The sequence below is a fragment of the Papaver somniferum genome, chromosome 1, assembly GCF_003573695.1.
Source record: "Papaver somniferum cultivar HN1 chromosome 1, ASM357369v1, whole genome shotgun sequence".
Taxonomy (NCBI): domain Eukaryota; kingdom Viridiplantae; phylum Streptophyta; class Magnoliopsida; order Ranunculales; family Papaveraceae; genus Papaver; species Papaver somniferum.
This window is the reverse complement of record NC_039358.1, coordinates 11677018-11691839: the sequence shown is the minus strand read 5'-3', so window position 1 is coordinate 11691839 and position 14822 is coordinate 11677018. Positions and strand designations below refer to the sequence as shown.

General features: G+C 37.1%; 1 protein-coding gene across 1 annotated transcript; it reads left to right on the top strand.

Moving 5' to 3' along the window:
* The first annotated feature begins 6080 nt into the window (after positions 1-6080).
* Positions 6081-11120, top strand: LOC113279246 (U3 snoRNP-associated protein-like EMB2271). Its single transcript, XM_026527949.1, has 7 exons — positions 6081-6688; positions 7403-7745; positions 8473-8697; positions 9134-9365; positions 9504-9679; positions 10130-10195; positions 10791-11120. The coding sequence occupies exons 1-7, from the start codon at positions 6246-6248 to the stop codon at positions 10869-10871; spliced, it is 1566 nt and encodes a 521-aa protein (XP_026383734.1). The 5' UTR covers positions 6081-6245; the 3' UTR covers positions 10872-11120.
* The last annotated feature ends 3702 nt before the right edge of the window (positions 11121-14822 follow it).

Below are 14822 nucleotides of genomic sequence, written 5' to 3'. Positions count from 1 at the left end.
AAAAAACGAGGTCGGATTTATCATCTGTGATTGATCTACACACAACCTGTGATATTTCAATCATATAATAAAAATATAATGCGGAAAATAAATAACACAGACAACATAAGTTTTGTTAACGAGGCAACCGCAAATGCATAAAAACCCCAGGACCTAGTCCAGACTTGAACACGAAATTGTATTAATCCTTTACAGACACTATCCTACTATAATTTAACTTTGGACTGGCATGTAGTTGAGACATAATATAGCCTCCCACTGATTAAGGTACAGTCGTGTTCCTTATGCCTCTTGAATATCGCAAGACCCTGCGCACTTGATTCCCTTAACTGATCTCACCCACAACTAAGAGTTGTTACGACTCAAAGTCGAAGACTTATAAACAAATATGTCTCCCACAGATATGTCTATTATGTTTGTTCCGTCTTTTGATTCAAGATCAAGGTGAACATGAACTAACTAATATAATCCGGTCTTACAACACCGAGTGCAGCCTAGATATTAGTCACATCACAATAACTTAACTATATAGTGTAGAATAAGTTATTGCGGAACCACAAAGTCTGAGACGAAGAACTTTGTGATTACTTTTTATATCTTACGTATCGTAGATAAATCTCGAGATGATCTTAGAGAAAATTATACTCAATACAATAGAATAGTAAGATCAGGATACACAACTACAAAGAAAATAGTCGGACCTAGCTTTACGAATCCCAATGAAGTTTTTAAGTCGTTAAACTTGACAAACAAGTTTGAGATAGCAATGCTTGCGAGTTCGACCGAGCAATGCTTTAACAGGAGAATGGGTTTGTTCTTGTCGACTGATGCCCGCAACTCTTTGGGCCTTTAGTGGAAAAACATTGATAGCAGTACCAGCATTAACCAACACTCTCCTAGATTCATTTCCTTTTATATTGATTGTGGTAACTAGTCCCTAGTCTTACATTTCCTTGCTATGACTGGAGTTTTAGGAGATATTTCTAGGATGGGTAGACGTCTTCCTGACACGATGTGGTTCAGACCTGCGAACATAGTTTTCATTGTACATTTGACAGATAGAGCAACTCACATATATGCTCTACCAACGATTGAACTGCTTCATTCACAGGTTGCTCGGAAATAGCAAATGTCTTGATTGGGAGAGGGTCCTTGTGCAATATTTCAGTTCCCAGATAAAACTCCCCCAACTAAACCTTTTGTTTGAAGATATGTTTCAAAATATTGCATTCACTTGTCAGATGATTAAAAAATCTACGAAAGCGACAATACTTAGGGTTTTCCGTTTCTTCTTCAGTTGGATCTCTCCTGATATATGTCAATTCGATTGCACCATCTTGGACCCAGACTTCCAGTAACTCGATTACTTTTTAGATGGGAAGAGCAAAGTTTGAGTCTGTTTGATCATGTCTTGTTTGTTGACGCTGGGTCGGGGCTTGTGCATTTCGGGCTTGATTATCCTTCCTTTGCGCTTTTGGATGAGCCTGGGATATTGGAGAAGCATGCTTGTGCTGTTGTGTTTCGGTGGTTTTCCTTTTGCTCCTTTTAGCAATGAATTTCATAGAAGATTGGATATTGTAATGCTTATTGACAAGACGTTTGCTGTCACGAGTTTCACGAGGTTCCTTAATATTTGTAGGTTTTTACCTTTTCCAGTAAAGCAGTTGCAGTAGTTGCTGATCGCTTAGATGCTTCATGAAGTTCCGAGAAGGTCTGGAATCAGAGATTTTCCAATAAGGATCTGTTAACCGATATTATTCCATTGATGCACAATTCTACAAGCTGCAGTGATATTTGTATAATGAAAATCCAAAGTTTGGACTCTGAATATTTTCGCATAATCATTGGGATGTTCATTGTTTTTATGAAACATCCATCCCATATCGGAGTGGTGACTTGTTCTGAAACGAAATAGTATTTCTATAGAAGGCGTTAATAATTTCTCCCCAACGGGCGATGCATCCTGGTGCGATGTTTTTGTACCATGTGTATGCTCTGTATTTCAGAAAATTTAAAAACTCCTTCTGACGGACAACATAGTTATACTCATGCTCTCCCAATGATTCCAAGAATCGTGAAACGTGTTCTAGATAATTTCATGTTCTACCATAAATCGTGAACATGGAGAAGTGTAACCATTGGGAAGAAAAAATCTCTGCACGTCAGAAGGATATGGAGGCTGGTGACAATGGACTGAGGATGTCTTATCCTTCCCACGATCCTCCAAAAAGAGTTCCTAGTCTTCATGAGTGATGAAGATAGGTTGATCCTTCCCTGGTGGATTATCTGAAGTGTTGCAGACTTTATCATCTCCTAGAACATGGATTGGGGTGATTTCAGGAACAACGGTCGAGGGAACTTCCTTAGATTTTCCTTTCTCTTGTCGACATCGGCCAGATAACAATAGCTCTATCAAGGTCTTCAGATAAGCAAGAAGTTATTTTTGTGATGCAGCCATATCTCCCTGAGTTTGGGAAAGAGTTTTTTGCATCTGCATGAGGTCAGATATAGTAGAAGGATTATTCCTCACTTCTTCAGAAGTCCGACCAAAAAGTGACTAGTTGCATGTACCAGTATTAGTTTAGCATGGACACCTATATTGTAGGTTTGAGGGGCAGTACCAGCGCCGTTTTTGGAAATGGGAAGAGTGACTGGAGTTTCACCACTGTTGCTAGTGCTAGCATGGTTTGAGTTAGGGTTAGGGTTGGTAACTGAGCCTGACCTAAGATCAACCATCTTTTGACGAATTGGGATTGTAACCGAGAGACTAATATCTAACTATGGTCGCCTATCTGTTGATGGGTGAAAACGATTTGCTGGTTTTTGAAGAAAAATGGAGGGATGTGCAACAGGAGGATCCTCAATTGAGCAAAAATTTTAAACCTTTAACAGATACACTTTAGGGAGTGCTTTGAGTTCTAAAGATTAATCTGTAGGACTTCGGCCTAAACCAATACAATGGTGGTTCCAGAGCCATTTCGGTTACTAAGAGGGATGAGGGTCGATCTGTATGAGAAAAGCTGAGAATTGTGTGAGTTCAATGATGATTGAAGGATTGTGGATGTGTTGGAGACTTCTGCAAGTTTGGTGAACTTTCAGTGAATTTTGATCAGATTAGTTGAGTTATGTTCTGTTGTGTTCAACTGATATCCCTTGAACTGAGTTAGATTTAGATAAGTTAAGTTATCAAATAGATTTATGAACCTATTTATATTGCAGAAGTAGTTAACATATTTGTCTCCAGTAAATGTGACGTTTGTAGATGACTGGAAGAATGTGGGAGTGGAATATCGTGGGTGAACCTGAAAAAGAAGGGGTCTAACAACCACACCCAATATTTCGTTCGGAAATCTGTATGGACTAAACTCCGATATAATTCCAAGAGAATCAACTAGACAATCAGAATCAATCACGGAAATATATCCAAGAGTTATATCTCTTTCTCAAATCAATCAGCAACTCAACGTGACGGAGCCCGTGAACTGATTAATATGAGAATAAATTGAACGGTACTAAAGACCAATGTTCAAGTGCCAATAAGTTTCTATCTAACAATTAAGGTCGGATTTCTCAATTGATTGAACTACGCACAACCTGTGATATTTAAACTATATAAAATCTAATACGAAAAAGAAATAACACAGATACCAGAATTTTTGTTAACGAGAAAACCGCAAATGCAGAAAAACCCGGGGACGTAGTCCAGTTTTGAACACCATATTGTATTAAGACGCTACAGACTCTATCCTACTACAAATTAACTTCAGACTGGAATGTAGTTGAGCCCTAACCAATCTCACACTGATTAAGGTGCAGTCGCGTTCCTTACTCCTCTTGAATCTCGTAAGACCCTGCGCACTTTATTTCCTTGGCTGGTCTACCACGCAACCAAGATTTGATACGACCTAAAGTCGAAGAATTTATAAACCAATATGTCTCCCACGGATAACTCTGTCTTACAAGAGTTCTAATAGATAAATCTTTCTCCCACAGAAATAACTATAAACTTTTGTTCGGTCTTATGATAAATCAAGGTGAACAGGAACCAACTAATAATCCGGTCTTACAACACCGAGTGCAGCGTAGAAGATTAGTAACCTCACAATAACCCAACTGATCAACAAAACTTTCCTTTGGATTCTTGAGTTGGTATCCATGTCCTAAGAGAAAATTTGGTCTTTTGGACCGTGTAGGAAAAATTTTGGCTGATGGGCTTGAGTTTAGTACTATAAAACCCCCCAAAACCAAATTTAACCGAAATCGAATGAGTAAAATTAAATACCTTTTTACTAGTAACTCTAAATCGAATGCTTTTAATTTAACTAGAGAATCTCAAAAATGATGCTATAGGAAAAATTAAATACCTTCAAAATTAAATACCAAATTCAATTTCGAAGATGTTAAACTAATAGCTCTAAATCGAATGAGTGATAAGAAAAGATGAAACCTATCTTTACAATCATTTTTGTTGACGAATATCTTTAGATTCAATTGTTGATGATGATGCTCATCAACTTTTTTTATTACTGATTTATAATATCTCTCCAACTACAAACGCTCTTGATGATGGTTTTTAGGTTTTTCATGCTTGTTTCGAATTAAATCGAGATGAATCAAATATTTTGTGATTCTCTAGTTTGAAATCGCCTTTCTCCCTCACTCCTCTATTTCCTGTGATTTTATTTTTCTCTTTTCAAAACTAACATATTATAGCTTAAGGACATTTAGGGTTATATAAAAAACATATATTTTTGGGTGGGTGAAAAAAAGGACCGGCCGTCCAATTTTTGGACCAATCCACCCGATTTTTTTCTTGGACTAGCGAGTATTGATCTTGACGAGGCAAGACTAGAACCTACTAAGCCCACTAAAAATCGGACTAAATGTTAATTCCTACATTGCGTGAATAGCAGGGGTGAACAAAAACACCCAAATCCGCGGATTTTACTCAAACCAATCCGTATTTTGGTGGGTGGACACCCAATTCATTTCTTGAAGGATTGGGCGTGGGTAAATTTTTGAAACCGGTCGTTTTCAAGGTTTGGACGCGGGTGGAACATCATCCATTCGTTGGACACCAGATCCTAAATATAATGTTAGTATTATAACATATAAGTTATTACAAAAAATTCGTAAATAATATATATAGTTTGCGATTGATAAGCATTGAAGATCCTCAATGATATGATATTCCAAAAGTATCAATTTTGGATTGATCAGAGGACTTCATATATATCCATATATCTGACAATTTTGGTTGTTGGAAAGATATTGTGTTACTCTTGTTTTGTTAGTTACTTATGTTTTAGCAATCTAAGTTTTAAAATTAAATTATATTACTCATGTTCGCCATTTATCCGTTTACGTTTATAATTTTTTAGATCCGCAAATCCATCCACATCCAATCCTCTCATCCACTCACCTACGGATATCACACCCAGCGGGTAATGGATTGGACATGGGTGAAAATCTCAAATCCGCCATTTAAATGGATTGGACACAGGGATACCAAATCTGCACCCACTAGGGGTGAGCAACGGGTGAGTTGGTGCGGATTTAGCACCGCCAGTGTGCAATCTATTAAAATGACGGATGCACCCACGTCCAGTCCATTACCCAATGGATAAAATATTTACGGATGAACTGGGTGGATTGACGGATTTCAAAAACAAAATTACAAAAGACTAGTATTAATAATGTGTACAACAAACACAAACAACAAAAGATTGATCATGCATATTGAGTCCATTATATCCTTAACTTTATCCCCCTCTCTCATTTCTGATCCTCATTATTTCTCAGGCTTCTAAATGTAAGTACCTCACCCGCGTCCAACCTGTTAAAACGTCTGGCTTGAAAAATTCACTTGCACCCAATCCACCGAGAAATGGATTGGGTATCCACCTTTTAGCGGTTTGGATAAAATCCCTGACACCCACCCATCCGTTGTTCACCCACTGAATAGCATGTTATTCATTTAAGCCCATCAAAAACCGATCTCTATATCGGGAAAATAGTGTTGGGCCCAAAAATGCAAACACTCTCCTCTTGCCTATTCTCTCTTTTCTCATTTTCTCAACTCTGTAGACCGCCACAACAAAACCCTCCTCTTTCGTCTCTGAAAAACCCTAGCTGTAAACAAAAAATAAAAGAAAGCTCTCTAAACCCTAATTCCTGATTTGGTTACTGCAGAATCTCAAAAAAACATCAATCTCAAATCGCCTTCTACCGATTGATTAGTTATTATGAAGAACAAACTAACGAAGAAAACAACAAGTGTAAAAAAGAGCAGGAAAAATCCATTAAAACTAGAACAGGATTCATTCTTTAGTCACGATTCAAAGAGAAGAAAGAAGTTTCAGAGTGATAATGGTATTATTGAGAGTGATGATAGTGATGATAATCAAGTAGATGAAGAAGATGATAAAAAAACTAAGTATGGTAGAGATAATGAAGAAGAAGAAGAGGATGAATTTGCTAATGAAACTGCTGATGAAAGAAAACATAGAGTTGCTAAGGCATATTTAGAAAATATTAAAAGGATTGCAAAGGAACAGAAAGAAGATGATGATAGTGAAGAGGATAGTGATGAAGAGGAGCAGACAGGTATAAGAAAATCGGTAACTGAGTTACTTCAGCAGAAACAGCTCGAAGAGAGTGATCGAGTGCGGAAATTATTCGCTGCTAGGTAATAAGATTTTTTTAATTTTATTTTATTTTTCCTAATTATTTCAAAGCATTTGACTGAGTGAAAAATATTAAGAATGTTGTTGTGATTTGGTAAGGAACTTTGCATAATGCGACAAGTATGTGAATTCTGTGAGTAATAAGATTTAGGATTCAAAAGATTGCAGGGTATCGAACTAGTCAAGGATTTGAAGAGGGGGTAAACAAGAACAGATTTAATTTGGTTTCAGAAATTGATATTTTGTGTATGGATGGTGTCAATGTTTTGTTTTCTAGAATGAGATACCATTTTAAGGTTTCCGGTAGGATTACCAAGCATCTCCTGCGGATCTCTGTTTTACATATTTTCTGGTGCACAATTTGGTCAGTGTGAACAATTCAGTGCATAAAGTCTTGTTGTGGAGTTTCAGTTGCAGACATGGTCACCCTAGTGGTTATACCATCTAAAAATAAATTTAGGATTATTTTGCCTACTTTAGCAAAGCACCAACGGTGCTTTGTTTATCTTTAACCTATGTCGTTAACTAGATCGGGTGGTTCTATTGATTTTGTGCTGCATATCTATTGCTTGGTACAATTGACCATTAGCTTCATGCATTTGAGAGAAAAATATTCTATTATTTTAGCACTAAGCATATGTTAGCTTTCATTTACATGCATGTTTTTTTAATAATTTGAATCTAAAGAATCTAATGTAGCTTTCTGAACATCTTAGGGTTCAAAAGCCAGAATCTCATGACGAATTTCGATTAATAGCGAGGCATGGTCAGTCTGTTACTGCTATAGCTCTGGCTGATGATGATTTGACAGGCTTTTCAGCCTCTAAAGATGGAAGCATTATTCAATGGGATGTAGAAAGTGGGAGAAGTGGTAAATATACGTGGCCAAGCAAAGAAATCTTGAATTCGCATGGTGCAAAAAATCCTCAAAATCCTGCCAAAAAGGCAAGTAAACATGTTCTCTCAATAGCTGTTAGCTCTGATGGTCGATATTTGGCCACTGGGGGCTTGGACCGCCATGTTCACTTATGGGATACCCGTACACGACAGCACATTCAGGTAAACTTCCTTTTGTTTTCCTTGGTGTAGAGATTCATGTTAAATATTTCCCTAGGTAATGGACTGCTATGGGGAAACTTGAAGCAGCTAATGTTATGCCTAATTTGTCATGCATAAATAGATCACAATTTTCATGGAGGTGAATATGTATAGTATATTTTTGTAGACCTTAGGAATTTCTAGTTTACAGATAATGGTGCATGTGGCCTGTCAGAGAAAGGTTAGGCCTCTGTACTTCCACTGTTTATAGGGCAATAGGGTATAGTCACTATGGAGGTGGAATTCTGAAGAACCACTGAAACTATTAGGATGTAATGATGTATTAATCTTTAATCATACATGCAGTGAATCAGATAAGTCTGAGGTATTGGAAACTCCCCACCTAGTGCTTGTTATAGAAGAAAGGTGAAATTATTGTAAAACAAGAGTTCTCTTGATTGTGTTCAGAGCATTTGTTTAATTATCTAGGCAGGATCTTTATGTAGGAAAAATGCTATAGTGAACTTATCAAACTTATCTAATGGGGGTCCCGTCCTCAGGGATATTGATAAGATGTTTATGGGCAGGTCTGTGTTGTGTTGTGTTAGTATGTACCTTAGTGGCCTATTTTTATACACCCATACTAATGCAAACTCTAGTTAAAACATCTGTAAAGGCAACTAAAAGGTTGAAATGATTATGCTTTTGTGGTTCTTATATGACAATTTTTTCGACCATTGCTTTACAGGCATTTCCCGGTCATAGAGGCCCTGTATCATGTTTGACTTTTAGACAAGGAGCTTCCCAGTTAATTTCTGGATCATATGATCGGACAATCAAGTTATGGAATGTGGAAGATAGAGCATACATGGACACTTTATTTGGTCACCAAGGTGAAGTTTTGACAATTGATTGTCTTCGGAAAGAACGTGTACTGTCTGTGGGACGTGATCGGACTATGCGCTTATTTAAGGTGAGATCTCATTATTTCTAGATGTTTCTGGATGTTTTTACTTAAACATGACCCATATGTATTCCGACTCATTTAAAGGAATAAAAGATCCATGAGTGAATTCTTAATCCAAAGATATTGCTTCTCCCTGCCGCGTTAGTTATGTTGTCTCTCCTGCCCCAGCTCCTGGTTCTCCCTGCCACGTTAGTTAAGTTGTCTCTCCTGCCCCAGCTCCTTGTCAGTACGGCCATTGAATTTGAGCTGAACTTGGAGTTTACGCCCGAAATTTTACTTGCCCATTGTTCTCGTTCTCGTTCTCGTTCTCATATTATATATTGTTTCCCTTTAGTTTGGTAGGGAATTAGAAAAACTACCATAGTCTGGTTTATGATCTTGCAGGGACCTGATTTTACATGCTTCGTGTGCCACTAAAAGTTTGAGCTTTTCATAACTACAGATAGCAGAGGAGTCACAGCTACTTTTTCGTGCTCCAGCGGCATCTTTAGAGTGTTGTTGTTTTATCAGCAATGATGAATTTTTATCGGGATCAGATGATGGGAGTATTGAGCTTTGGAATCCAATGCGGAAAAAGCCTGCATTTATTGTAAAAAATGCACATCCAGTATTGGCTTCTTATGATGAATCATCATCTACAAAAGATAACAGAATCCCCAATGGAGATGTCGCAGGTATGAATATTTTGCAATTCCACTGCTAGAGTGTTCACATTAGCTTAACAACAATGTAGTAGTGGTGTAACCATTGCACCTTGTATATGGTAAATATGTCTTGTTAAAAATTATCATTTCTCTACATTCTTCCAACAGGAAATGGAAATTTAAAAGCTCAAGGACTCTGTTCATCTGTGCGATCTTGGGTTGGTTCAGTCGCTGTGTGTAGAAGCAGTGATCTCATTGCATCAGGAGCTGGTAATGGTTCGGTGCATCTATGGGCAGTTGATGGTGAAGCCAAAACCATCCGGCCCTTGCATGATCTTCCACTTGTAAGCTATCCTGCCTTCGCCTCCGTACATATAATGTTTTTAAGATGCCTTGACCTACATATTTTTCATATCCTTGCGCTGCTTCTGCTTTACTTCTCTTAATTGATTGTATTGAACTTTTTACATGCTTTAGTTAGAAATCCATGTTGATCATCATGATATATCTTCCTCTAGCACTTCTCCAATAAAATTATTGGCTGCATATGCTATGTTTATCTGAGATGAATTGTTTCTACCAGGTATGAGGTTTTATGTGGTCAAGATGACCACTTATGAGGTTTACCATCAGTCAAAAAATAAACCCAACTATTGATTTCGCCTTTATTGTTGCAAGTATCATCTTGGATGTTCAATTTATTTCCTCATTAAGAGACCATCTGTATTCTTTGCCCATTGTTTATGCAAATGCTTCAATTACTCCTGTTATTCTGATATTTTTGTGGGTCACAGGTTGGCTTTGTAAATTCCTTAGCATTTGCAAAATCTGGGCGGTTCCTTCTAGCTGGAGTTGGGCAGGTCTGTTTGTGCTCCTATTTGTTTCTCTTTGTCCTTTCCTACATTTTATGCTGTATCTTTTTTTTCTTTTCTTTTTTGTCTTTCTTCCTTTTGATGATTTGTAAAGGCCTTTTACTTAAAAATCCTACTGGAACAAAAATACTAAAATTTTATCAGGCGAGACTTCTGTCAGAAGTCCTGAGTGTGGACGTTCTTTAGGCCTCAATCACGTCGTAGTTGCACAGAATATAGTTATGTAGTTGTAGAAGAAACCAGTTATTTTTGTCAGTTCAAAAGACTCATTGACAGTCTTTCCATCTATTTATATCCTGATTAAACCTGTTACTAAGTGTAACTACATAACTAATTAATGACATTCTGTGGTTAGTTTGAATTGACCCAAAGTAACTTCCTTCACCTATTCTGGTAGTTTTCTATCTTTTTGCAGGGGTCCTTGATGTTTTAATTAGCTTTCCCTGGTAGCAACATCTGTCTAATTAGGCCAAGCTAGACTGATTCTGTAATATACTTGGGTTTATTTGGACAGATTCGTTTCCAACGAAGTCAAACTTGAATTCCTGAATCGTTTTTTCAATTTATATCTTTGTTAAAACAGGAGCCGCGGCTAGGTAGATGGGGACGTAATTCAGCAGCTCGCAATGGTGTTCTAATTCATCCCCTCAAGCTATCCGAATAGAGTATTTTATATTAGATTATGAATGCATCCATTTTTGACTAGCCTGGAGTTCTAAGAAGAAAAAATTCAAGCCAGAGGGAATTCCCCAATTTTGCAGGACAAAATGATAGATAATTTTAGTTGTCAGGTATTTATATTGGGTTTTAATTGTATTTGTTACTTAAGCATCTGGTATTTCTCTACCCAGAAATATTGTACAAGTATTTACATTACTTTTTTTTTTATATAGTGAACTGTTTCAGGTGCAAACCACTAAAATTTAAAAAGCTAGCATACTGACCTTATGTTTGCATTTAGTAACTGGAAGGGATCTAACCCTCGGAAATAGTAAGGTTTTTCTTTGTAAATTGTTGACTTGTCTGAGTCTTTTCGGTCAACGTGGTGACTTTATGATTGGGGCGGAAAAAGGAAAGATTATATTAATATGGTTATGCTACCTACGACTTGATCCAACACCCTACAAGGTGGTTGTCCATGATCATCACCATTTGAGAAGACTATGACATACAGAGCACTAACTGAATACCAATTTGTTCTTTAAAATTTCAGGCTTCAAACTTATCCATTACACCAAAAATGCTTCTCCTTTATAAGCTCCTTCTCTAACTTCTCATCTTCTTATGAGTTCAGACTAACACCATGAATCACCAAATTCCCAATCTGCTTCTCCTCCTCCTTTCGGTCTTTTCACACTTCTCCTGTTTTCTGGTCCTTGTACCAGTAAATGCAGAAGGTAATTCACTTTTTTTCTTTAATACTTGCACTGTGCTATAACATAAAATGCTGATGAAGTACTGACATTCCAATGTTTGTCATTACAGTTTTTTTGAGCATAGATTGTGGCTCTTCTTCGTTGAAACCTTATACTGATTACAATTCAATCGTATGGGTTGAGGACGGTCCTTACATACAGACCGGAGAAACTCATAAAGTTATGATCGATGCACCTGATGTGGAGGCCTGGGATTCTCGTGTTATGAGCAGTCTTAGAGCATTCCCAACTCGTAAAAAGAACTGCTATTCAATAGATATCGATGATAAAGCTAAGGATTCTACCTCGACTGCTAAGGGTGAAAAATTCCTTGTTCGAGCTAGTTTCTACTACGGGAACTATGACAATAAGTTCATCCCACCGACTTTCAGTCTTCAATTCAACGGGAACACTTGGTCACAAATTGTCACAGATCAAGACAGTATCATATATGCAGAAATGGTATTTTCATTGAACAAGGGTAAAAATATAAACATATGTCTTGCTCAAACACAACCAGATAACATTCCATTTATATCGGCTCTTGAAGTAAGAAGTTTGAATGAGCCTCTAACTTACAGTTATATCAACCGTAATCATCCATTGTTTTTCTTTGAAAGATTTGCTTTCGGTACCAGCACAACCATAAGGTATGCACATATATCTATATTCAGCCTGCAAGGGCTACTGACTAATTCCACATCCATGAACATTTAAGTATATAAAACCTTTGTTGATGATGTAGGCACCCTGATGATGACGTTGATCGAATTTGGGCACCATTTCAAACCAATATTGGAGTTAGAAGCAACTCGCTATATCGAAATGTCATCATTGACGACGAGAAAGCTCTCGAGTCTCTAAGCGCAGCACTTAAACAATTGATTGAGATTAAAAACAGTAGCCTGTCATCCCCACCTGTAGCATTTCTGCTTAATAATTACGATGCCCCCCCTAAGGCTATATTAAAGACGCATTTGAGTTCATCTGAGAAACTGGCTTATACTGGAATTTCAGATCCTAAAGTTCCTATCAATCACAATGCATATTTCTCGGAAGCGACTAGACTAAATTCTACTCAGAAACGGTCATTTGATATATTAGTCAATAATAAACTCGATGGTGTTGATATTCGTCCTAGTAGCCGTGTGACACCACATTTCGGATTCGCCAAGGAGGTCCTCATTTTCAATGTGACTTCTTTTGCCACCAATTCGTCATACTCGATTGACTTTGTACCGACAGATGATTCAACTCTGCCTCCGTTAATCAATGCCATTGAAGGATATACTGTCGGTGACAAATTAGTTCAAGGAACCAATTCAAGTGATGGTAATTCTCTCTTTGAGCTTAATATTAAGATATATTGAATTAACAAACTTTCTTAACTTATTTTCATAAAATTGATGTTAGTGAATTCGTTGAGTTTATTGCAAAAGAGTTTTTTGCAACTTGGAGATTGGAATGGAGATCCTTGTTTACCTTCACCTTACACTTGGGATTGGGTTGCATGTAGTTCTGATGCCGATTCTCCTCGCATTACAGCACTGTAAGAAAAATCTTCTTTTACATTCTTGTTTACCAAATCTGGACAAGCCCCTGTTGTCCCGGGTGTAGCAAGGTCCGTTAACAACCACTAGTGTATGAAAGAGTTCGGAGTGGAACATGGATTAGTACTAATCGTTTATGATTTATAGCTTTTGAAAAATCATTTTCATTTTGAAGGAGTATTAATAATGGTCGCGTTCATGATTTATCTAAGATCACAAATATTTCAAAAGCTATGAATCCTAATCGCGTTTATGATTTGAAACTCATCAAAAATGTGAACATGAAACATCCGAGTTCACAAGCTGAACTAGATGATGTTTTTTCTCACCACTTTGACCTGGTCCGAATTAGAAGATGATCTTTCTCTCACCACTTCAACTTAAATAGAAAACAAATGATTGGGGTATATCCGGATTAACCGAGGTATACTTATTTTTAAATGCACTTGTCTGACTTGTCTGAAAGGCTAAGGGCTGTCCACATAGGGTTAATTTCTCCTCACCAAATTCTTGTTTTTCCCAACCTAAAACACATTTCACTCCCCTGCCCAACCTAACAAGTAACAACCACTATTTCTAATCTTCCATCGTTATCACAGTGGATTAAAAGTAGCCCCTTGTTTTTATCAAACTCAATGAATTCATTTTCCTTCCCAACCTAACGACCAATATTTTATTTTGGTATTTGATTGTCAAAATAAGGTCAAAAAATTTAAATTGTTGATTTGCAGTTATATAATCGCCAGGGTATCTCTGCATCGACCTTAACGATTTTTTTAGTTTTATTTTGGTCGTCATCTTTTTGGGATAAATATCATGACGACTTTTCATCTCTGAAAATACATTCACAAGGTCGTCATGATATTCATCCTTATACCTTGCCGACTAGTGTTATGATAGTTAAGGTCGTCATGTTTTGAAAACTTGAACCTTGCCGACCAATAACTACCATAAAACAGTCTGTCTGTGTACATTTTTGCTATTAGTCGGCATGGTTGGGGAAACTACCTTGACGACTTAGTGTTGGTCATACCTTATGCAATTTCGATCATGACGACCAATAACAACTAAAATCAACCTTTCTTTGTGTGTATAAATTTTTTGGTCGCCAGTGGTTGACATTCTCGACATTGACGACTAAATATTAGTCTCCGTGTTCTGGAATTAATAACTTGTCAGCTAGAGAAGGTTGTTATCTTCTAGTTTGGTCGAGCATGCCGACTTTCCATACCGTAATTTCTGAAAGTGTTGATTTCTTCTGTAATTCGGAGAATGAGACCATTAAGCAGCCGTGCAATCCCCTTTTTAAAAGTGTTTGGCTAGTGTGGTTTCATTTCCGTTACAAAATAAAAAAAATCTCAAAAATCTTCTGACAAAATCCATAAGTTCAATCCAACCAAAATAAAATTTCATAACTTTTGATTCAACTAATTAAATTAATTAAATTAAACATGTTTATTACTGCGAATTAAACAAGGGAATTTTTGCCTTTTTTTGAAAATATATGGCTAAGGGGTTTAGATTTTACTAATGACCATATTTTGTTTTATATGGTATACCCCAATTAATCTGGGTATGCCCCAATCTCGCGAGTTAAACTATCACCCCTTGTAAACTCGACCTGATGATGGATTTTTACAGGTATCTCAA

What these genes read in the sequence shown, in the direction of transcription:
- LOC113279246 (XM_026527949.1), top strand. Translation starts at nt 6,246, where the DNA reads ATGAAGAACAAACTAACGAAGAAAACAACAAGTGTAAAAAAGAGCAGG. An exon ending in GGACTATGCGCTTATTTAAG is followed by an intron (nt 8,698 to 9,133) that starts GTGAGATCTCAT and finishes TCATAACTACAG; the next exon opens with ATAGCAGAGGAGTCACAGCT. An exon ending in TTCTAGCTGGAGTTGGGCAG is followed by an intron (nt 10,196 to 10,790) that starts GTCTGTTTGTGC and finishes TTGTTAAAACAG; the next exon opens with GAGCCGCGGCTAGGTAGATG.